The 22,819-nt window shown below is 39.2% G+C and overlaps 2 protein-coding genes across 3 annotated transcripts; one reads left to right on the top strand and one right to left on the bottom strand.

Annotated features, from left to right (window-relative positions):
- The first annotated feature begins 2,594 nt into the window (after positions 1–2,594).
- On the top strand, positions 2,595–22,648 carry LOC122653486 (zinc finger CCCH domain-containing protein 1-like). 2 transcript variants are annotated; one of them, XM_043847335.1, is made up of 3 exons: positions 2,595–3,518; positions 11,902–12,009; positions 22,638–22,648. In XM_043847335.1, exons 1-2 carry the CDS (start codon positions 2,637–2,639, stop codon positions 12,004–12,006), a joined length of 987 nt encoding a protein of 328 aa, XP_043703270.1. In that variant the 5' UTR covers positions 2,595–2,636; the 3' UTR covers positions 12,007–12,009; positions 22,638–22,648. The 2 variants fall into 2 exon arrangements, with proteins under 2 accessions (XP_043703270.1, XP_043703269.1); XM_043847334.1 differs by lacking the exon at positions 22,638–22,648 and adding an exon at positions 17,909–17,981.
- Positions 21,037–22,767, bottom strand: LOC122655455 (probable leucine-rich repeat receptor-like protein kinase At1g35710). Its single transcript, XM_043849651.1, has one exon. The coding sequence runs from the start codon at positions 22,765–22,767 to the stop codon at positions 21,037–21,039; it is 1,731 nt and encodes a 576-aa protein (XP_043705586.1).
- Between the last annotated feature and the right edge of the window lie 52 nt (positions 22,768–22,819).

Here is a 22,819-nt window from a genome sequence, read left to right as displayed (position 1 = left end):
CATATGATCGGTGGACCTTGAGTCTATAATCCAAGGATTGGATGCAATAGAGGCACAATGACCACCGATAGAAATACCTGTGTGGGCAAAGTTGGAGTTAGAAGAGATTGGCAGGGAGGTAGCCATAGACGCTGATGGGGAAAGAGGAACTGGGCAAAGGAAGGAGACGGCGGAGCTAAGTCATGAGAGAGAGAGAGAGAGAGAGACTCCTGTGGGAGAAAGCATCAGTTGTCTCGGTTTGGTGTGCCTGAACCGAACCAAAACCTCGTCCACTACCTTTGCCATTTGCAGGCCTACCTTGGAGCTTCCAACAAAATACTTTGGTGTGGCATTCCTTCCCGCAGTATTCACATTTAATTGGTCCCTTGTCAGAACTAGAACGATCTCTAGGACTGTAAGTCCCTCCATGGGAAGGGGCTCTTGACCCCGAAAAAAGGGCAGAACGATCATAAGAAGCAGGTTGCAACATCGCAGTACGGCTGCCCTCAGATTGAACCATAGCATACATCTACTCTAGGGTTGGAAAAGGATCACGACTTTGAATATGAGCCCGAATCTGATCAAACTCAATATTAAGGCCTGCCAGGAATACGTACACATGAAGCTTGTATCCCGTTTGGTGAACTTCAGAGCATTGGTAGTGCAAGAAGTAGAGAAATCCTCATAATAGTCCTAACTCTTTTCACATACCTCACAGCTTAGAAAAATACTAGGATAATGTCATCTCTTTCTATTTCGTAACATGGATCTTCTTCTGGAGCTCACAGACCTAGGCATCATTGCCCACTTGAGAGTAGGTATCTTTGGCTGTTTTTCAGATAATCTAGTAAGAGATAACCCCGTGCAATATGTGGGTTGATGGGATTGATAAGGTAGGACATCACCAGATAGTTATCCGAATTCCATTTGTTTTGAGGATGACCATAGTTCAAGAACTCGCGAGATCTCGCCGAGTTTCTCGGTTTTTGAACAAGCCGAGACGAGACTGCCTACGAGTCTCAAAAGTGCAATATCTCGGCGAGATCTCGGATCTCGGTTGGATCTCGGTTTTGACCCATTATTTTAACTCACCTACCACTTAAATACCTTACCTGATTGGACAAAACACGACATATCTCGGCGAGATCTCGGATCTTGGGTCCAGATCTCGGGTTGACCCAAAGTTGAGGCTTCGAGTTGAAAAAAAAATGCACCAACTCGGTGAGATCTCGACTCGTCTCAGTTTTTCCAAGAGTCGAGTTGGTACCGAGACCTGAGTTTTAGTACCTTGATGATGACCAGCATCAACAAGCTTCGTAGCATCCCCTGTAAGATAGCCTGAAAAGCCATGGGAAGCTATAGAAAGGAAGTAAGAACAAGACCACATCAACTAATTGTTCCCATCCAATTTAATGGAACAAGCAGGGAACGAAGGAAAGGCGTGATCACTAGAAGTGTCTGGAGAAGTCACATCGGTGGTCATGCTCGACATAGTTGTTGGTCAAAGACTCGAACAAAAAGCTCTAAAAAACAAAGAGCATAACCAAAGCTGGCAAATCACATTTCTGGAAACATAAACATAGATCTCTGAAAAAAAGAGAGATTGCTCAAAAGCTCATGGATTCACCCAAAAGAATCCCTCGGTGGAAGAAATCACCATCGAGGGGGTGGGAAGAAAGGAGTGCCGAGGGTAGGGAAGCGCCAGAAGTAGGCGACAAGTGCGGTAGGTGAAACCGAGAGAGAGAGAGAGAGAGGCCCCGAGGAGGGGAGGTGACGCTGAAGAGAGGAGGCGGCGGCACTGGTGCTGGAGGCTAGCGGCGTTCAGAGGTGGTAAGTGCTTGGGTTTTGGGATTAGGGTTTGGATCCCAATGTTGATCCCCGCTCTGATACCATGATGGAATTGAGAATAATGGCTTGTGACTTTATAGTTCTAAAATAGGTTCATGTACAAGAATACCCCTAAGAGATAAATATGACAAAAAATACTTTTGTACCCATATTACAACACAAATACTTTATATTTTAAAGATTGTCTCAAATGCATCGGGAGGAACGGATTTCGGGGGATTTTTTTCCTTGCTGTTTACTCAAGATGATGTTCATAATATGTAAACCGCTTGCTATTCCAGTAGGTCTGATTGTGTTTCTTTCTATCTGTTTTGTGGAATCTGGAACATGGTACGGTGGTAGTAGGGAGCTACTTTTTAGGTCTTTAGCAAGGAAGGCCGTATTATTTTTCTTTGATCCTGTTCTGTTATGTCTAAAACATACTAGTAGATTTTCTTTTCTTATTGTAAAAATTTATGTCTGTGATTTAGAAAAAGAATATTCCTTCTAAAATTCTTGTATTCTAATAACTTTGAATTAGTTATCAGAAATGTAAATAACTCATACAAATTATAAATAATTTAGAGATCGTCAACATTCTGAATTTTTAGTAATTTCAAACATTGTAAGCAGTTACAAGAAATTCTAATTGTATGCAGAATCTTAATATATTTTTTAAAATTTTCTGTAGATTTTCCCATTTCTTGTACTGATATTTAAGTCATCTTTGATTATGCAAATTCTGCCCTGGTACCATCAGTAAATGTGACTTCTGATACTCATTGATGTCATTTTCTTTCAGTTTCAGTATTTCTGTCCCATCTGTGATAATGGCGGATCCTGGTGAACTTCAACCTCAACCTCAATCGTCTGAACAAGTCTGCAGTTTCTTCAGAAAACCCTCGAAAAACAAAAACATCAGAAAGAGAATGATAAATGATGATGGCGATGAAGAAGAAAATTTGAAAGGTGAGAGTTTGATCAAGCAGCAAAAGAAGATTCCAAAGGTTGACAATAAACTCCACTTCTCGACTGAGTCTTCAAAGCGATCACTATCTGGTGAATCAAAGAAAGAGCATGATGCTCCTATCTTCCAGTTTGAGTCTTCAAAGGAAATTCAAGTTCAAAATGATAGTCGGGCTACAGCAACCTTAGAAATTGAGACTGAGTTCTCAAAAGATGCTCGAGCACTCCGAGAGAAAGTTCTTAAGCAAGCAGAAGAAGCTCTTAAGGGGAAATCCAAACCTTCTGGGGATGAGAAGTTGTATAAAGGTATTCATGGATATACTGATTACAAGGCTGGCTTCCGAAGAGAACAAACTGTCTCTGGAGAGAAGGCTAGCGGAGCTCATGGCCCTCTTAGGGCGTCGGCTCATATTAGGTCTTCAACAAGGTTTGATTATCAACCAGATATTTGTAAGGATTACAAGGAGACTGGTTATTGTGGCTTTGGAGATGCATGTAAGTTTATGCATGATAGAGGAGATTATAAGTCGGGATGGCAGATGGAGAAAGAATGGGAAGAAGCTGAGAAGGAAAGGAAAAGGAATTTAGCTATGGGAGGGGATGGCACAGACGATGAAGGAGGAGGAGATTTGAGTGAAGATGAGGACGACGCATTGCCATTTGCATGTTTCATTTGTAGGCAGCCATTTGTGGATCCTGTAGTCACTAAGTGCAAGCATTATTTCTGCGAGCATTGTGCTTTGAAGGCAAGTTTTATTCCTCTAATTTCCTTATTTTCTTTTTATTTTTTTAAATTCAATTAATGCTTTCAATTGGTAGAAATGGTGGTTGGATTCCTCATACTCAGACAAACTTGATCACCTGAACTGTTTCATCATTGTCAGGAAGTTAGTTCATTGTAAGAAGGTGAATCAAGCTGAATCAGTCTTCAACTACTTGTTAGAATTAAGGGTTCAGTATCTGCCTATAACGGTTATAGGGTTAATGATTTAAACAATAAAATTTTGTAAACTTTCTGTTCTAAACTTCAAGGTGGTTTCTTCATCCATTGATCTAGGTAGAACAATTAACTCTTCAATGATTGGGCCAGCAGCACAGGTTCCTGTTTCCACAGAGAAGTGGCATATTTGCTACATTGCATGATCTGGTGGTTCCTTACTTTAATCTGTTACAAATTTCTGATCCTAGCATTTCAATCAAATGATAGATGAATTCTGAATCGTGGTTGCAAGTTTTTTAAATTAAATTTCAAATTGGAATTGGGGTTCTCCAGTATTTTGTTTTTGAAAATGCTCACCTGTCGAATAACCCTAAACCAGGTCTGTCGAACATGAAATTAAGTGGGCTGCCATACCTGTGGAAATTCTAGACATTCTGCTGACTTGTAGTGTTTTGGTTGAGTTTTCTGAAATTATTTGCTGCTCTGTGGACATTGGACTCTGAAGTTTAATATTTTTTCTGGGGATTAACTACTAAACTTCAGTCTTTTGGACCTTGAATATGTTTGAGTTCTCTAGGATCAAATAAGTCCTGGTTGATTGTTGAGAAATACTTTAGTTTCCATAATAACCTTCACTGCTTTTTTGATTAGGGTTCTAGTGTAAGTAAATATGGCAGATTGAAATATCCTTTGAAATTGATGAAATTCTCAAGTTTGCTCTAGAAAAAAAAGTGAAACCAATTGAGAGCAGAAAGGACCATTAGTAGAAAGATTTACAAATTTTTTTTTTGAATATGGAAACAATCCAGTTAAATGGAAAACCAATGGGGATCAGAAAGGACAGTGAGCAGAAAGATTTACAATTTTTTCTTTTTTAAAAAATAATGGAAAAAAAAATCTAGTTATCTTGCATGCGAGTGGTTACAACCTTAACAATTGCTGTAGATGGAAGAAACCATTGAAATGTTCTCTTAAAATTCCCCTTGTTAATGTAGGACTAGCCGACTAGGTCACTAACAACCTAACCAATACTAGATCACTGATACTGAAACAGTACAATAGTTGATTACTTTCAGCAACAGGGAAGTAGGTAACATTCCTAACAGCAAGCTAATGAATTAGGGTTGTGATGCAGATTTATCATCAAACTCGGCTTCTTTGCTTAGGAATAAGTCTAGGGTTGGGTTGTATGCATGTTGGGCCTTTGATCCCATGGGTTTTCAATGTAATAGGCCACTTTTATGGGCCTAAACTATGGGTAATAAGGTTGTATACGGGATTAGTTTAGTTTCCATACCTAGTTTTATTTTTAAAGTCTTTTGTTTTTAAATTGAACCGGGTCCAAGCTGGTCCAACTAGTGGTTCAATTTAAGTGACTTTAGTAGTTTTCTTTTATTTGCTTTTAACCAATGTAAATTGGGCTGGATTAGGACTCTATAAGTCCAGCCATGTTTTGAGTCTATTTCCTTCAGTATTTCAGTGTAGGAGTTTTATTTGGTTTTAAAGATTGGGTTAGGCCTTTCCTTTTTAGTGTAGGAGTCAATTTTTGAGTCTTTTATATAAGGTTGTTAGGGGGGGACAAACAAACGTGGATTTTGACTTAATGAAAAGCTTTTTGCTGCTCTTCTCTTCTTATCCATTAAAGATTTGTCTTGTGCTTGATCAAGGCTGAAGGAATCGGTGTTTGATCCAATTTGTCCTACGGGATGGAGTGGGAAGAATCCTCAGATAGCATGGGACTCTTTCCTTTATCAGAAGCTTTCAGTTGATTCATAGAAGCTTGCATAGATTCCATCATTGCCTTAATGGAATTGACAGCGGTAGTGAGATTATTAAATTTTGCATCGGTTTCAGCCTTATAAGAATTAAATTGTTGAAGAATTTCACTATTGGCTACCATGGTTAGGCTAAACAAGAAAACACTCAAAGACAAAGGTTGAATATCAAAACAGTAAATAACTTGAACTCTATAAAAGAATGGCAGTGGCGTAATATTGGAGCTCAAATAGAAAAACAACCAGGATTTAACGTATAATGGAGACCCCTAATCTTGGAAGTTAAGTGTAAAAAGAAGGTTAGACCAGAATGAAAGAAAAATATAGGGGTAATATTGGAAATAGAAAGGTAAAAGAACTAGATGGAATAATGAATAAGTGGGGGGTAATATAGGAAATAGGATGTGTTAAAAGATACTTGTCGTATATAGTGGAAGACTTGAGGAGTCTGAGTCTGTTTCTCTAGATAACAGTGATGGAATGGAGCCTTCGATGGTATATGTTGCGATGGTGGAAAGAGGGGTTCGAGTTCGAATAGTACTCGGCAACTTTGACGGAAGAGGTGGTGATGTTGAACAACATTAACTTTGACCTCAACGATGGCTCCGACTGCGACAACGATGGAACTTGATATGATTCCTACATCTCTTTTTTTCTTTTTTTGGTTCGCACTTCTCTCGCTCTCACTTCAATTCTCTTCTTCACTATTTTTTTTTGTTCACTTGGTCTAATCTTGCAGAGGGGGTTTGGCCAATCGATTCATAGAGGGAAAGGAGGCGGTGGGGGCTATCGTTGGAATCAACCAAGGTTCTAAGACTCGGGTCTCGGTGGCATCTCGGCCAAGCCAGAAACCGAGTCTAGCCGAGATCTCGGCGAGTTGCGCATTTTTTTTTTTTTGACTCGGACCCCCAACTCGGTGGGTTTTACACATATTTTGGGTTTGAAACTTGGTATCCAGCCTATTTCAGGCCATTTAAACACAATGGCATGCCCAGATTTGCCAAAAAACAAGTCCAAATATGAGTTTTATTTTGGAATCCTACAAATAGGTGATGATTCTTGGACTGTTGGAGTTGAATCTCCACTTTAGCACTTGAATCTCACTTCAAACAATGCAATCCACCCAAGATTTGAAAGAAAGAGGAAGAAATTTGAGGGAGAGAGCTGTTTGAGTGTTTTCCCCTTTGTTTAGAGAGCTATGGACAGAACTATTGAGATTTTCGAGTTCTGTCCATTGCCCTCTTTTAATAAAAATGGGCACATGGGTCAAATGGGCAATTAAAACTGGTAAAAAACCATGTTCTAACCCGATACCGAGATCTCGAGATCTCGACGAGATATTGAACTTTTAAAACTAAAAAAAAACTGGAAAAAATTTGTACCGAGACAATACCGAGATCTCGCCGAGAAAGTGTAATTTTAGAATGCGTATGGCATCTCGTCTCGGGATCTCACGAAACCGAGAAACTCGGCGAGGCGAGTTCTCGAACCATGGAATCAACAATGAGTTTATTTTTTAGTCGAAAGGGTGGGGTGATTTTCAGTGAAAATTGAAGGGGTTTGGCTGAAGTGGAGGGGGTTTCAGTGGAAGTTGATAGGATGGAGTGGTGTAGGGTTTCAACGGGAGATGGGAGAGAGAGGGTTGCTGTGGGAAGGGTATGGGTTAGGGTATTTTGAGTCGATATCTAATGTAGTTCTAGATTGGTAGGAGACCAACTAGAAGCCAGACAACCAGGATCTAACTTGAATGGTAGTTTGATTAGGTTAAAATGGTTGAAAGTGTTAGGGTTAGGGTTTGATAGAATTAGGGTAAGTTGATGCAGGGGAGTTTTCCAGTGAAGGTCCTGAGATGTTTTGATGGAGTTAGGTATGTAAACTTGAATGGACAACAGGTTAGGTTTAGGTTTTCTGGGTTTTTGAAAAGAGAATAATGGGGGAATCTAAGGTTTAGGATGGGAGTTTAGGGCAGGGGCTTGGATCAGGTTTTCCCAAGGGTGAGAGGGCGGTTCAGTCCAAGTTTGTCCTGTTTCTGCTGGTTGGTTTGGTCTGGGCAGAATTTGGGTTATGGGAATGATGTTTAGAGATGGAGGAGATGCTAGGGTTTAGTTTAGAGGATTAGAAGAAGAAGGGTTTGGGTTGGGATGATGCACTTACTTCTTGTCTGAAAGTATTCTTGACCCTTGCAAAGAATTTCCAGCAGCTGAGTATGTATCTTCAAGAGATCGGCTAGGGCAGAACTGGAGTTTGAATGGTGATTGATGGATGGGGATGGGGGAAGGTTGGGGTTGGCTATCTCCAGCCTGGGCATGTCACCCATCCTGTCTCAGGATTTTCACAAAGGCTAAAACCAATATTTCATTAAGCAAATTTGTGTACCATGATGGCCTCCCTTGCATCATAGTTGTCACGGCGGCATGGCGGTCCAAGGCGGTTGAGACCTGTCTAAGTGCTTAGGCGGTAAAGCGGCCGCCTAAGCGGTAAAGACGGTCTAGCCACTCTAGTGTTAGTTTTCCCCTCCCCACCCCCCCCCCCAAACACTCAATACATATCATACCTTATATCAATAAAAATAAAATTTAAGCCACTACAAACTAGAGTACAGAGAAGAAGAAGGAGGTAAGAACTAAGAACTAAGAAGCAGAATTGATTAATTGAAGCATCAAAGAGAGAGAAGCAGCAGGCTGTAGCAGACTAGCAGGGGTTAAAATAGAAAAAAAATAACAGAGAAGCAGGCTGTAACAATGGAGTTAACATTAGAAAAAAAAAAAAGAACAGAGAGAGAGATGCAGCAGGCTGTAGCAGACTAGCAGGCATCAAAATAAAATAAAAAAACAGAGAAGCAGGGCCTGTAACATGCGTTAACATAAAAAGTAAAAAAAAGAGAGAGAGAAGCAGCAGGCGTTTAAAAAAAAAAGAGCAGCAGGCAAAACACTCAAACAGAGAAGAAGAGTAGGGAACTAGGGGCTTACCTTGCCAGAAGAGTCACGTTTCAGTTGGCGGAAGTGGAACCGGAAGAGTAGAGATGCTGTGTTGGGGGAAGCAGTAGCAGCCAGCGGTCGATAAAATAAAAAAAAACAAAAACAAAAAAGGGAAAACAGAGTTACAAAGATTAGAGAAGTAGAAGAAGAAGAAGATTAGGGGAGTAGAGACTAGAGACTTACCGGAACTAGAAGAGAAGATGAGTTGAGTCTTTGTTGCCGCTTGCCGGAACTGGAGGAGATGAAGACTCGAGTTGATGTTGCCGCTTGCCGGAACTGGAGGAGGTGAAGACTTGAAGAGTTGAAGGAGACGAAGGCTTTAGAGTAAATTTAGGTTTTCACTTTTTCGTTTATACTTTTAGATAGATTTTTAACTTTTAAGTATTTAATATTTTAAAATTAAATAAGCCCATGTAGCAGTGTACAAAGCAAGCAAAAAGAATAAAAAAACAGAACATGAAAAAATAAAAATAAAATAACCAGAGTCATGGATGGCGGTTGCTCAGCCCATATGGCACACCAAGGCGTCGCTTTGACCGCCTTGGCGACGCCTATATGGTCAGAGTGACCGCCATCCTTGACTCATGGAAAGCGTAGCACTGCCTAGCCCATAAAATACCGCCAGGACGCCTAAGCGCCGCCTAGGCGACGCCTTGACAACTATGCCTTGCATACTTATATAGAAGATTCAAAAATAGACATGGACACTAAAAAGCAAAGGCCTAATCCAATCCTTAACTAATAAGGTAACCTAAATTGACTAGAAGGTGAAATAATAAAGAAAAGCAGACTCAAAATATGACTAACTAAAATCACCCTAACATTCTACAAAATTCGAGGACGAATTTTTTCTAAGAGGGGGCGAGTTTTTTTTAAGAGGAGGACAAAATAAAAGTCAGAAAATATTGTTCACGAATTACTGTTCATGCAAACAGTACCATGAGTTGAACCGTGATTTGGGGGTGATATGGACTGCTGGAGTGAAGATTAGGTACTGGATTGGTGGAATATTCTGTTCTTAAGTTTCTATTTTCTTAGTTTCTAAATTAGAGTTTCTATTTTAGTTGCTTAGATTTTATTTAGAAGTTTCTATTTCAGTTAGTTTCTATTTTAGTTCCATTGCTTGTAATCCAAGTCTCAGCCTTATAAGAGACTTGCTATTTTCTTGTTTCTATTTTTATAGTTCCCAATTTTAGGACTTGTCAAAGTTAAAACTTTTTAATTTTTGTAACTTGAGGAGCAAGTCATTGCTACCTATTTATATGTAAGGCTTTTAGAAGCCAAGGGGACGACTTATCAAGTTGAATAAAAGTTATTTTCCTGCTGCAAGCATGGTTATTCTCAAGTTTTATTGTGAAGCTTGAAGGGCAGAGGGCCTGGCTGAGAGAGCCAAAATCCTAGGGCCGAGAGAGCCTGGCTGGTGAGAGCCGAATCTCCTTATCCACTTCTTTCTTCTTCTCCTATCCTCTACTACTTCTCTTATTTGATTCCCTACTGTTCCTGCTGTTATGTGACTGCAATCAAGTGCTGCAACCTGCTACTACATCTGTGAAGATCTAGAGAGCATCCTAAAAAAACAACTGAATCTGCTGTTGCTGTTCAGAGGCAAAGAAGGCCACTTTCCTCACTTGTGGCTGCATCAGTTCCTTAGTCACTGCTGCTGATTCGAATGTCTTGATCTCAGCACTCTTCCTCCCAATCAGAGTGATACTTGGAGGACTGCTTCATGTCCCAAAGGAGCCCACTAGACCTCAGTCTTGAACCCTGCTGCTGTTCCTTTCATTGTATTGATTCTGCTGCAATCGATCTCCTGCTGGTTTTCTCACTGGTTCGAGGTCGACTTTTGCATTACGTAGTCAGGTAGTCCATCTTCCTTTTGGCAGTGATATAAACTCTAACCCCCTGTGCCCCGAGAAGATAGTTGGACGCACCTTTAAACTTGATAGAAGTAATCTGGACATTGAGAGAGTCCACGTTGGAAGTTTTGTATCACCCATTTTGTATATAAAAGAGTGATCTGCAGCAATATCTCAATGAAGGCACCACACATCAACAGTCACAGCAGCACAAAGGTCGATAAATATACAAGGATGAATGACCAGCAGCAGTTCCAACAATAAACACTTCAACTCGTGTCAGATATGGAAGCCCAATTGAACAAAAAGTTAACTCCTTGGGTGGGCTACAATTGTGATTGGAGACTGTAGGCCAATAGAATACCAAAACCCCACAAGCGAATAATGATCCAGTGGCTAGCGTCAGGATTTAGGAACCCAAAGACTAGAATCTGAAAATATAAACCCAGTTTTGGGAGAATTTGAATGCACAACAAATCAGAGGATTGGATCAGCATCAAACCTAGGTTGAAAGACCTCACCAGAGGGGCCTTCAATGCCCCAAAATATCAGGAAGATCTAATGGATAGATCTTCAGTAATTGCAAATTTCGATTCTACGCGGAAAACCAAAAAACAGGGTATCACCAGGTTGTGATCAGCAATAATCTTCAGAAAAATCAAACCTGGTGAAGTTGGAAACACCAAGGACTTACTGCTGCAAGTAATAGTCTTCATATGGTTGATAGATTTGATGAACATATATGGAGGAAACACTAGTTTATATTATTTTCATGTATTTAAAATTAGGCTTCCATAGAAAATGTATGGCAGCGTAGGTTGCTGCAAACCACAAAGGAGAACCTTGCAAGGATTTTCAAAACAGAGAATAAAGGAGTAGGAACTAGTTAGGCAATTTTTGATACCATGTAACACTAAAAAAACCTGTATACCGGTACCTACGAGAGAAAGAGGAGGAGGAAGAAGAAGAAGGGAGGTTGAAGAAAAAGAGAGAAGAGAAGAGGCAGAACCCTAGAGCCACGTTAAGATTCAGAATGAGTCCTATCGTGGCCTAGGCCCACATTTATAATCTATTAAGAATTCCACTACAAGTCAAATTACAAATAAAGACAAGTTAAAGCTAATAACGACTACTTAACAAGTTAACATAACTCTCGACTTAATCAGAAACTCTCCCCCTCACATTACACCGTTCAACAATTTGCATCTGCACACAGTATAAACTGTAAACTGTGTAATTGATTTATTTAAGTTTTTGTTGTTGTTTATGGATATCAATAATGAATGCATCTAGGCTATCAACCTGCTTGCTTACTTAAAAATTGGATATATTTGGTCTGTATGATATTTTCATGTACCCACACCTATTTTTTAGGTCCATTTAGTTAAGTCACCATATTCTAATATTAAATGGTTGAGCTGATCGGACTTGTAGAACCGGACTTGCACCTGTAACCATATAACTTAGCTTAGGAATTTTGTTGTTCCTATGAAACATTTTATTTTCAATGAAAAGCTTAGTCAAATATTTAATCTCCTATGCTAAAATTTAACTCTATTTTGCCATCATCTGGTCCACAGCATCATTCTAGGAACAAGAAGTGCTTTGTGTGCAACACTCCTACTCTAGGGATCTTCAACACGGCTCATGAGATCCGGAAAAAGATGGCAGCAGAGGGGAAATGATGGGTCAGTATTTTTTTTTGGGTTCCCATCCCTTGACTATGTTCTTATTGACATGCAAGTGTTAACTGGAGAGATTATTTGGATGTTCTCTGACCGTGAATTCTATGGGATTTAGTAGCTTTGAGTGCATAGGAAATTCGGATTTTCTTATCCAGAATCAGAAAAAACTCTTATTTTTGCTGATATCTTATTCTTATTATTATAAATCTATGGCGTTACTGCACTCTCAATGTAGTGCACATGTTCATTTATGATCATAATCATCACTATTTCTTGTTACTTTTTCAACAAAAAAGTGCTTTATATTTGTATTGATAGAGATTAGCGGTGGAGTTACTCTTCCTTTTACTTTTTTGTGCATGAATTTATTTTCTAATAATAAGAATTTCATTAGAAATCAGAAAGAAATTATAATACAACCGGGGGGCCATACCAGAACAACCAAATCAACAACTATGAAAGGCACCATCTCATCAACTGAACTACATGACTTGGTGGGTCCCCATATGTAACTGAAAAACTGAACCCTGGAGGATCCCTCTCTAGCAAGCTTGTCTGCTATGAATTGCTTGATCTTGTCCTCCCCTTGATATCTGGTCTGCTCTTGAATTGCAAGCTTATATGCAGGTCTGGGTTTACTTAACTTCTATCTAATCATTGGTCAGCCATGATCAGTCTCCGACGATTGGTGGTAAGCAATAGCCGATCCATGACAGTCAGTGATTGATGATCGATGGTAAGCTGCGGTTGGTCTCCCACAGTCAATGGTAAGTCACGGTCAATCTTTGACGACTGTCATTTCCTTACAATCAACTTGAATTCCATCCTTTCTGATCAATTGATCAGATTGGCCAAACGTGCCAATAACAAGTCAAGTTAAAGGCCTGACAAGGGGACTTAGGTAATATCCACTGCTTGGCTTTGGTATATCAAGCAAGGTAAAAAAACTAATTTTTTGTACTTATCATCACTATTCTTCTCTTCACCTCAGCCAAAGGTTGAAGTAATGTGATCTATAATTACCCAACAATAAGGTAAGCTGATCAATTGAGGCAGCATTATCCTTGTACATATTACATACTAATCAAAATTAGCCAACATTATTTGGGAAAATATTTTGAGGATAAACCACTGATGATTCAGAGCAAGATTAGAAGGTAAAAATCTCAGTTAAAAAAAAAAATATTAGAAAACAAAGTCTCCAAGAGAAGGAAGCTTGTCGAAAAGAGATCATGAAAGTTCGTGAAAAATCAAGAAACCTCAAATAAAAGAAGGAAAATGTGTATGGCATCTTCCCTCTGCTATTGTGATAGCCTAGTAATCCTAGAGGGGGTGAATTGGGTTCAAATATTAGCGATGGGTTTCTTTTTGAGGATGAAACAATCACATGCAAAGGGGACTCTGTCTTTTGGCTTTCTAATATCTCTCCATTTCCTTCTGGTGGCAATCAGACCTCACAATCACCTTTTGTGGTTACATTATGGAGACACCAAATCTCCCACAACAAGAAGATGAGAATGAATAAAAATAAGCACAAGAGAAGCCTCTTAAAAGGCAGATATACAAATTTAAAACTTTAAATGATTCTTTAGACTCTAATGCCCTAAGTAGATGTTTTTTAAGTGTGTTTTTTTAATTTTTTGAGAGCTTTCCATAAATAGAGAAATTTCTAAGAGTTAGAAATCAGATCAATTTCTATGACTCTACTGTACTTGCCATATATTTACTTAAACTCCCCTACCCCAAACTTCTATTCTGATTACCCCAAGAAAATCAAACTTCCTCCTCTCTTTCTCTCCTATAATTCAAAATCCTTGAAATACCCCTGGTCCCCTCCCCTCACACAACCCCCTTCCAGCAGCCCACTTCTGTCCTCATCTTCCCTGCCCACACCTCCCTCTCCTTGACCCTGCCCCCAACCCCCTCTGCAACTCCCCATCCCCTCTCCCTACAACTCCCCACCCTTCCCAACTCCCACTTACCCAACCGTCTTCCTCGCAGTCCACACCCTGCACCCCCCGTGCTTCCCTTCTACTGTGACCCGCCCCCTCTGGAAATCCCACCCCCACCCCCTCTCGCAACCCCAGCTCCCTTTCCGCAACTTCACCCCCTCTTTGCAACCCCACTCCCTCTTGTAAATCCAGCGACTGCTCATCCCTTCTTCCCACTGACATAGCTAGGGCACCAAGAAATTACTTCCATCCCAAAATCTGATGCTTCAAAAAGCGGTTAGACCAAAAGGCCAGATAAAAGAACATAAGCGGAGAAAATTTATATGAAGAGACACGATTACCTCACCTCAATGTTGTGACATTGTTTGAATTTGGTGAAAGATCGTATACAGAGACATGCAACAACCCATAGCTCCTCGTAGACAGCTTTGACAGTGTCACTTGTCTAGAATTCTAGTTTTAGGGGTATAGAGCTTAAAACTGATAATCGACTGGGACTGGCCTCTGGTCCTCCGAAAACGAAATAGACTGACAAGTGGTTTCTAGAAATTATGGGATAGTTCTGCAATTCCGGGAATTTGTTCTCCTCTTTCAATAGGGATTTGAAAGGTGAGGAGAGGAGTAGAGAAGCTCCATTTTTTATCCCCCTTCGTGTTGAATCACATCTTTCTGGACTCACTCTCTTTTGTTTTTAGGGTTGGGGAAGGAGTTGCAGAGAGTGATGGGACGGGGTTTACAAACCGAGGGAGGGGGTGATGTGGGCATTTGCAAGAGGGGTGGGGTTGTGGAGAGGGAGTGGGGCGGGAGTTGCAGAGGGGGGTGGATCATAGTAGGGAGGTGGGGGGTGTGTGCAAGGGTCATCTACTCTGGCATTGAGAGACTAGCCTTAGTCGCTTCCATTATTTGTCAAGGAGTTTGGGCGGCCCCTCCATCTCATTCCTCTCCTGTTATGGCTGCAATCTGGAATGCCTTGCCTCTCCTCCCTCTCGGACCTTGAGATAGTGTTGATTTGATTGTTTGGCTTCCTTCCTCCAACGACCTCTTCAGCTTCTCTGCTTGGGACTTCGTTAGAGCTCATGGTCCTCTGTCCCCTTGGCAGTTGGCACAAGATTGTGTGATTCAAAGGTTGCATCCCTCCGCACAGCTTCACCATTTGGAGGGCCCTTATAACTGCCTCCCACTCAGTCCTTTCTCATTCATAGTCAGCTCTCCATTTCCCCTTCTTGTTTATGTTGGAATGGATTCATAGATGTCGATTACCTCTTTTTCGCCTGCCCCTGCTGCTCCTCAGTTTGAAAAAAAGTCATGGGAAAATGTTGGCCAAGGATAGGAGATTTCTTCCTCTTCAAAGAGAATAGATCTGGGTAGATATGACATATTCTGGTAATTCTATTTCTGATGTTGTTGGTAAGCTTGCATTTGGTGTTACTGTCAACCATATTTGGATGGAGCACAATCTCGACAGATGGACCTCCAACTCCTGATCCTTGGACAAGATTTGGAAGGCCATCTCCTTTGATGTTAGCTCCAAAATATCCCTCCTTTCCCCAAAAACTGTAACGGACTCGCCAAGGAACAGGCTTATTGTTGTCTCCTGGGGCCTGCCTTTGTCTTTGCTTCAGGCCTCTACCCCTCCCCTTTGACGGCTAGGCTGGTTTTGTTTTTTGTTCTCTTTGTATATTCTCTCTTCACTGTTTTGGGGCCCTTGTTCTCTTTCTCCTTGGTAATGACTTATTTATTCACCCGAAAAAAAATACATGGAGTAAGCCCACTCAAACAAAAAAAAAAGGGGGTGGGGGAGGGGGGAAGTAATCAAATAAATAAATGGCTGCACTGTAAGAAACTCAATCCATTTTGAAGTACTTATCATGTATTCATGCAATAAGAACATGCACATGCTGATGATCCAATTTAAGAAAGTGAGAAAACCCAAATTCTTTAGATAAATATTATCTGGAAAAATAAGTTAATAATACAAGATTGACTTGCATTGGATTTCATGGATCTAACTGTATATTGATGCTTCTTAGTTGCCATGGTAAAATATAATTTGGGATGTATCGTAGCTTAGACTTGAGTTGGTACTGTGACAAATTTGGGATGCTAAGCAGCGTTTTGTAATAAGCATATACTTTCACTCAAACAACTAAAGCAAAATATGCAAATCCTTAGGTAATTAAAAAAATAAATGAGACAAGCAATATAATCATGTCATATTATACATTAATAAATGGAGAGTAATGGTTGCAATTGCAGGAAGTATGATGCAAAGATGGAGATCTTGAGTTTATGCCTTTTCTCGCCACTTTTGGTAATTCTACATGGTGGCATACCCTGTTAATTGCTATTGTTACCACATAAAATTATGTTATTACTAAGTGACTCTGTTGGAGCTTCCGATGCCATCTTATATGGAGCAAGACCTTCCAAATCATTGTTGGACTAATCCATGTCCATGCAATAGAAATTGTCTCCCAATATGTTCAGGTATTGAACCCTTTAGCTTGTTGTGGCTGAGATTAAGTAGTGCCAACTGTTTCATATCTTCGATTCCCATAAGGATTGTAATGTAGCCTAGGTGGAATAAGTCACACTTAGGACCAGGTTGTGTAATAGAGTGACCGAATGGGCAGATTAGGTTGACTAGGGCAGAAATTAGGATTAGGAATTAGGATTTTATTTGGTAATGATATGCAGGTTTTTATGAGTCTATTAGTGTAGGTTTGGATTGATTTGGATAAGGTTGGAAATCTAGGGTTTCGGGTTAGAGGCCTTGTGAAAATGGACTGTTTGCAAGATCTAGGGTTTAGGGGCAGATTTTAGGAAAGGGGCTTATAGGGTTTTAATATGCAGGTTTTGGGGATCCTAATGATGTAAAGAAGTTAGGGTTTGAAGAGGTTTTAAAATTCTGCAGTTGGAGGCAGAATTTGAGTTGCAGGTTTTAGGGTTTAATGGAGTGGGGGAATATAGGGGTTAGAGTGAATACTAAAGGCTAGGGTTGAGGTCAAGTGTGGGGAGTGATATAGGGAATGTGGGCTGGAAGTAGGGTTTGAGGGTGAAGCCTAAATCTAGAGTTATGGGGGAATCCTAGTAGAGGTAGGAATGCAGGTTTAATGGAGAACTAGGGTTTGATGAAGGGGAAAACTGTAGATCAGGCTTATGTAGAAGAAGGTTAAAATAAAGTAGACTCAACTCACTGTAATGGCAGCAGCTTGAATGATTTAAGATGACCTCCCGATCTACAAGATGCAAGGAGTCGATGGGAGATCCACCAATCCCTTCACCTTGATATTACACACAAGACAACCTTGATATTACTCACAAGGTTCACTCAACAGAGTAGAGCAGCAGCTATGACAGCAAACAAAAACCTTTTCATTCATTAAATTCGTGTCCCATGCTGGCCTCCCTTACAAACTTATATAGAAGACTCAAAAATAGACTTAGACACTAAAAAAGGAATGGCCTAACCCAATCCTTAACCTATTAGCTAACTTAAACTGACTAGGAAACTGAAATAGACTTAAAAAAGAGTCCTAATGACTTAAAAACAACTTAAATTACTTAAAATAAAGAAGATTCCCTACTAGCCAATAGGATATAAGATCCTCTTAGCCAGTAGGATCACTTCACTTAAAATAAAGGAAGATTCCCTAGTAGCCAATAGGATATAAGGACCTCTTAGCCAATAGGATCACTTCACTTAAATTAGACCAATTGAACCAATTGGATGCAATCAATTTAATCCGGTTCAATTAAAAACACAAAAATAAGACTAAGTATGGAAATAAACTCAACTAAACTAAACTAGGGCTCCTACTAAAACCCTAGGTTTGGGGTGGCTTCTTCAATTCAAGGAGGCTAGGATCTACATCAGATTGAGCCAGTAATTATCATGTTTTTGTTTTATTTCAATTGGTTTCAGATTTTTCATTTGGGAACTCTTGCAGGTATTGGACCAGTGAGCATGTTGTTACTTGGGTCCAGCTGGTTCAGGTTCTTTATGTTCCCTACGCCTACAAGTATTAAACCAGTGAGCATGATGTAACTCAGTTCCAGCAGAACTTTCCATGTTCCCCATTTCTGAAGGTATTTGATTGGTGGACATGTTGTAGCTTGAGTCTAAACCGATCGAGTTTTTTCAAGTTTCCAATTTCTTGAGAGTATTGAGCCATTGATACTATTGCCAAAGAGGGAGGGAATGTTGAGGTTGTTCAACTTACCTATAATAGGAGGGATTTCCCCCTGGAGCAGATTGTAATCAAGCTCAAAGGTAGAGAGGTTGGTCCAGCTGGAGAATTGAGGCTCAAAAAAATAAGATTATAATCTTCTTGTAATCAATTTTGGTGACAACAAGATTCTCCCTTCTAGGTAACCAAGGCACTGTAAAGGTAGGATGGATGGGTCCCTAATTCCTGTATGGATAGTAGTTTATTTGGAGTTTAAATATATTTCTTATAATAATGGTTTAAGGGAGGATTAGACTGGAACTCAAGGAAAACAATACAAGTTCTTTCATTTGGCATTTTGAAAGCAGAGATGTATAGAGATTTTTAGAGGTAGTATAAGTATTCTATTAGTTAATTTAATTTTTGATTAACCCGATAGTAGATCTGCACGCCTTTATATAATTGTCATGTGGGAATTCCTTCACCAAAAATGTGGGAATTCTAATACATGGAATGGAGCAGAAATTGTGGATGGATTGATCCCAAGGTCCTATACTCACATTTACAGTTCAGCCAAATCCAAGCAAAACCAATATGATGGTAAAGCTTATATTTATTGAGGTTTTGATCCAAGATAATGGTTATAATTAGGAAAATATTACGTGCTGAGGGACCTGAGGCAATTGCATAGAGCTTAAGGGATAGACTGAAAATATTTCTGTCTAGAATTTGTTTAACCAAATATTTCCGATTCGAGAATGATCATGTATTTTCCAAGGGATAAAATAACTATTTGTATAACCAGATTTTATGATAAAATAATAGTTATAGTAAACCATAATTCATTCTAAAGAACAAGTTTCATGGATTTGTTTATTTATTTTTAAATTCTAGAAACAACGTGCTTAAAAGTTCAACATAGGAGTAGCCAAAAAAAAAAAAAAAAAAAACTCAATCCAAGACAGAAACAACAATACTTTCAATACATCATGAAAACACCTTAGCAATCTATGATCCACTTCCAAGAAACTTTCTGGATTTGATTTTATTTCAAGGTGCCTAATTGCCACAATAAATTTGTGCAAAAGGGATGCCATCAGGGTTCATAGGACTTCCTAGTTCCTGAGACATGTATTGCATAGTTGGACGAGATTTTGGATTGGTGTGCAAGTATGCAATTCCAAGCATCATCAAGAAAGTCCGATGTTGTGCTACCAATTGTGTTGGTGGTGGAAGACGCGAGTCTAATACATCCTTTAATATAATGTCTTTTGCATTTGGAAAGGATAATGAAGAGATGAGTTCGGCCGGATGCTTTCCCATAATGATCTCTATTGCCAATATCCCAAAGCTATAAACATCGCATTTTTCTGTCACAACCATTGTATAAGCAAGCTTTGAAAGTGGGGGTGGGGCGAAAAGTAAGAAAAACAAATGAATTTAGAGTCTTCATATAATCTTGACAACATTTAGATTACTAATTCAAGAAATAGGTAATATTTGACAACAAGAAGAAGTTTTTTTAATAACGACATGAAAATGCTAACATGAAAAGGAGACTGCAGAGCCAACATCAATCAACTAGAGGGATAAGAAATTCAAGGGGGGGGGGGGGGGGGGATCTTGTTTGGTTGTTTGTAGATTTCTTTTTGTTTTGGGTAAATTACACGTCACCCCCTGGTTTTCAAACGAAATTCAGATCACCCCTTGTTTTTTGAAAAAACTCAAATCACCTCCTGGTTTAGACCCCAATATGTCAAATTAGTTTCTACCGTTAGTTTTTTTCTGCTGTTAAGTGATGATGTCAGCAAGTTAAATAAATTTAAATCCCTAAACTACCCTTGACCAATATTGAAGATGAAGGAAGGGTAATATTGTAAATTTAATTCTAATGTTTTAGTACAAGGATAAAATAATCCTTTCACACCAATAACTAACAGTAGACTAACACCATTACTATAGAAAGGGTGATTTGAGTTTTTTTTCAAAAATCAGGGGGTGATCTGAGTTTCGTTTGAAAATGAGAGGGGTGAAGTGTAATTTACCCTGTTGTTTTTTATTTTCTGTTGTATTTCTTTATGGGGCTGGGAAGGTTGATTGACCTGTTTATTGCTAAAAACTTATACTATTACAAGGGTTTCCACTGTTAAAATCTTTTTGTAAAAAGTATAGTGTTAATTTTTAAAGGGATCATTTTTTCTTTTTGTTGGTGACTTGTGAACCATCCTACTTACCAAGACCGCTATGTTATGGGAATGAGAGTTTACCAAGGTAGAGCAGCTAGTATGTGCTTGAGCACATCATAAGATATTGAATTTAAGGCTTGGGGTAAAGTGGATAACCATTGAAAATCATAAAACTAAATTTCAGATGGGCATACTTGAAGCTAAGGCTCCGTTTGGTTGCAAGGGAAAATAGAGGGAAGGGAAGTGAAATTTTCATATTTAAAAAAGGAACTTTTTTAATTATTATCCCATGTGACACCTTGTGACAATATATCTAACTCCAAATCATTCCATATTTGGTTATTAAATTTCACTTTACTTTGTATCTATTTCGTTTTGGTTTAAAATGTGAAATAAATATTACATGTAAAATGTATCTTTACTAGATATGATAAGAAATTTAAGTAGTTTATACAATCACATGTGGTAATGATTACAAAAGTTTTTTTTTTAAGTTTGAAAAATTTCCCTTCCCTTCCCTTTAATTCCCCTTGCAACCAAACAGAGCCTAAGTAGATATTTGGACTGAGAAGTTGAATTATTTCAGATGGGCCTAACCTTGAATTTGAGTTGGGACTTTAATCAACCATAATTTTGTTTAAACTAATATACCAAGTACGCTCGTACAAGATTTCTTGGCCCATAACTCTATGAAACTAAAGTTAGGTTGCAGGTATTAAAGAATTAATTCCAGGCTTCATCTGGTAAATATTTGAATTTTTTGGGATAAAAACGATTGAATGGTTCAAATGTTATCAATGTTCTTAGAATTATAAGCATGGATAAAGGAGGAATATATGGTAATTTACTTGGAGCAATATATCCATATGTGCCTGCAAGTATAGTGCGGTTGGATGAATTAGGATTTTGAAATCTAGAAGTTCCAAAGTCAGCGACATGAGGCTCGAGATCTGCATCCAATAGGACATTGTTGCTCGATATGTCCCGATGAATTAATGGTGGTGTGCAATCATGCTGCATGTAAGACAAAACATGAGCAATCCCTTTGATGACATTTATTCGTTTCTTCCAATCCAATTCCACGGCTTCTGCTTCATTTCCAAGAACAAAAGCTAAGCTTCCCCTTTCTATGTATTCGTAAACTAAGAAATTACACCTTGGATGGGAGCAAAATCCATAAAGTTTCACGATGTTCTGATGCCTTATTCTTGTTAATACATGTATCTCATTGGTGAAGCTCTTCTCAAAGACTTTCTCTTCAGCTTCTAGGCGATGAAGCTTTTTCACAGCTACTACTTTCCCTGTAGGTAGCTTTACTATGTAAACGCTCCCATAGCCTCCGGTGCCAATGCAATATCTAATGTCAAATTCTTCCGTAGCTTCCATGATATCATTATATGCAATTGTCCCGTCATAGTTCCATATGGAAAATATATCTCCATTTTGTTGGGCTCTTGTTGTATTAATAATAAAATTCATCGACTTTTGTCTGAAGACGAACCAGACAATAACAATTACAAATGCAACAAGTATGATGATACCAGAAATAGATAAAATAATGGGAACCTTGACTTTAAGCCTGTTCTTGCTACCTTTGCATGGGGGATTCCAATAATGACTACACAAACCTTCATTATTATTCCATGAATCTGGTCGAGTTTTCAAAGCTATTTCATCTGGAAGAAGACCCTTCAATTCATTGTAGCACAAGTCCAAATCCATGAAGGTTAAATTGAGTTTCCTCATCTGTGTAGGTATTGGACCATTTAGCTTGTTGTGCGAAAGATCAAGTACCGTTAGGTGACCCAAATCTCCAATTTCCGTAGGGATTGAACCAGTAAACTTATTGTCACTTAGATCTAACTCATTGAGATTTTTGAGGTTTCCTAGAGGTATCGAGCCATCAACACTATTCTCAGAGAGGTCCAACTGATTGAGATTTTTTAGGTTTCCTATCTCTCGAGGTATTGAGCCAGTGGTCAAATTGTAAGAGAGGTCCAACGGATTGAGATTTTTGAGGTTTCCTATCTCTCGAGGTATTGAGCCAATGATCTTATTGTGAGAGAGGTCCAACTGATTGAGATTTTTGAGGTTTCCTATCTCTGGAGGAATTGCGCCATTGATCATATTGTTAAAGAGGTACAACCCATTGAGATTTTTGAGGTTTCCTATCTCTGGAGGTATCGAGCCATCAACACTATTCTCAGAGAGGTCCAACTGATTGAGATTTTTGAGGTTTCCTATCTCTCGAGGTATTGAGCCAGTGATCAAATTGTAAGAGAGGTCCAACTGATTGAGATTTTTGAGGTTTGCTATCTCTCGAGGTAATGAGCCAATGATCTTATTGTGAGAGAGGTCCAACTGATTGAGATTTTTGAGGTTTGCTATCTCTCGAGGTATTGAGCCAGTGAGTTTATTGTGTGTGAGAGAGAGATGTGTAAGTTTGGAAAGCATACCGATGTGGTCTGGGATGGTTCCCCACCCCAAATTCCATAGTAGTCTCTAT

The sequence above is a fragment of the Telopea speciosissima genome, chromosome 3, assembly GCF_018873765.1.
Source record: "Telopea speciosissima isolate NSW1024214 ecotype Mountain lineage chromosome 3, Tspe_v1, whole genome shotgun sequence".
Classification (NCBI taxonomy): domain Eukaryota; kingdom Viridiplantae; phylum Streptophyta; class Magnoliopsida; order Proteales; family Proteaceae; genus Telopea; species Telopea speciosissima.
Note: the sequence above shows the minus strand (reverse complement) of the source record. Positions and strands in the feature narration are given on the sequence as shown.

Excerpts from the sequence above, each read along its gene's own strand:
- LOC122653486 (XM_043847335.1), top strand. The coding sequence starts at position 2,637 with ATGGCGGATCCTGGTGAACTTCAACCTCAACCTCAATCGTCTGAACAA. Across the intron at positions 3,519-11,901 it reads GCGAGCATTGTGCTTTGAAG|CATCATTCTAGGAACAAGAA; the intron begins GCAAGTTTTATT and ends TCTGGTCCACAG.
- LOC122655455 (XM_043849651.1), bottom strand. The coding sequence starts at position 22,767 with ATGCTTTCCAAACTTACACATCTCTCTCTCACACACAATAAACTCACT.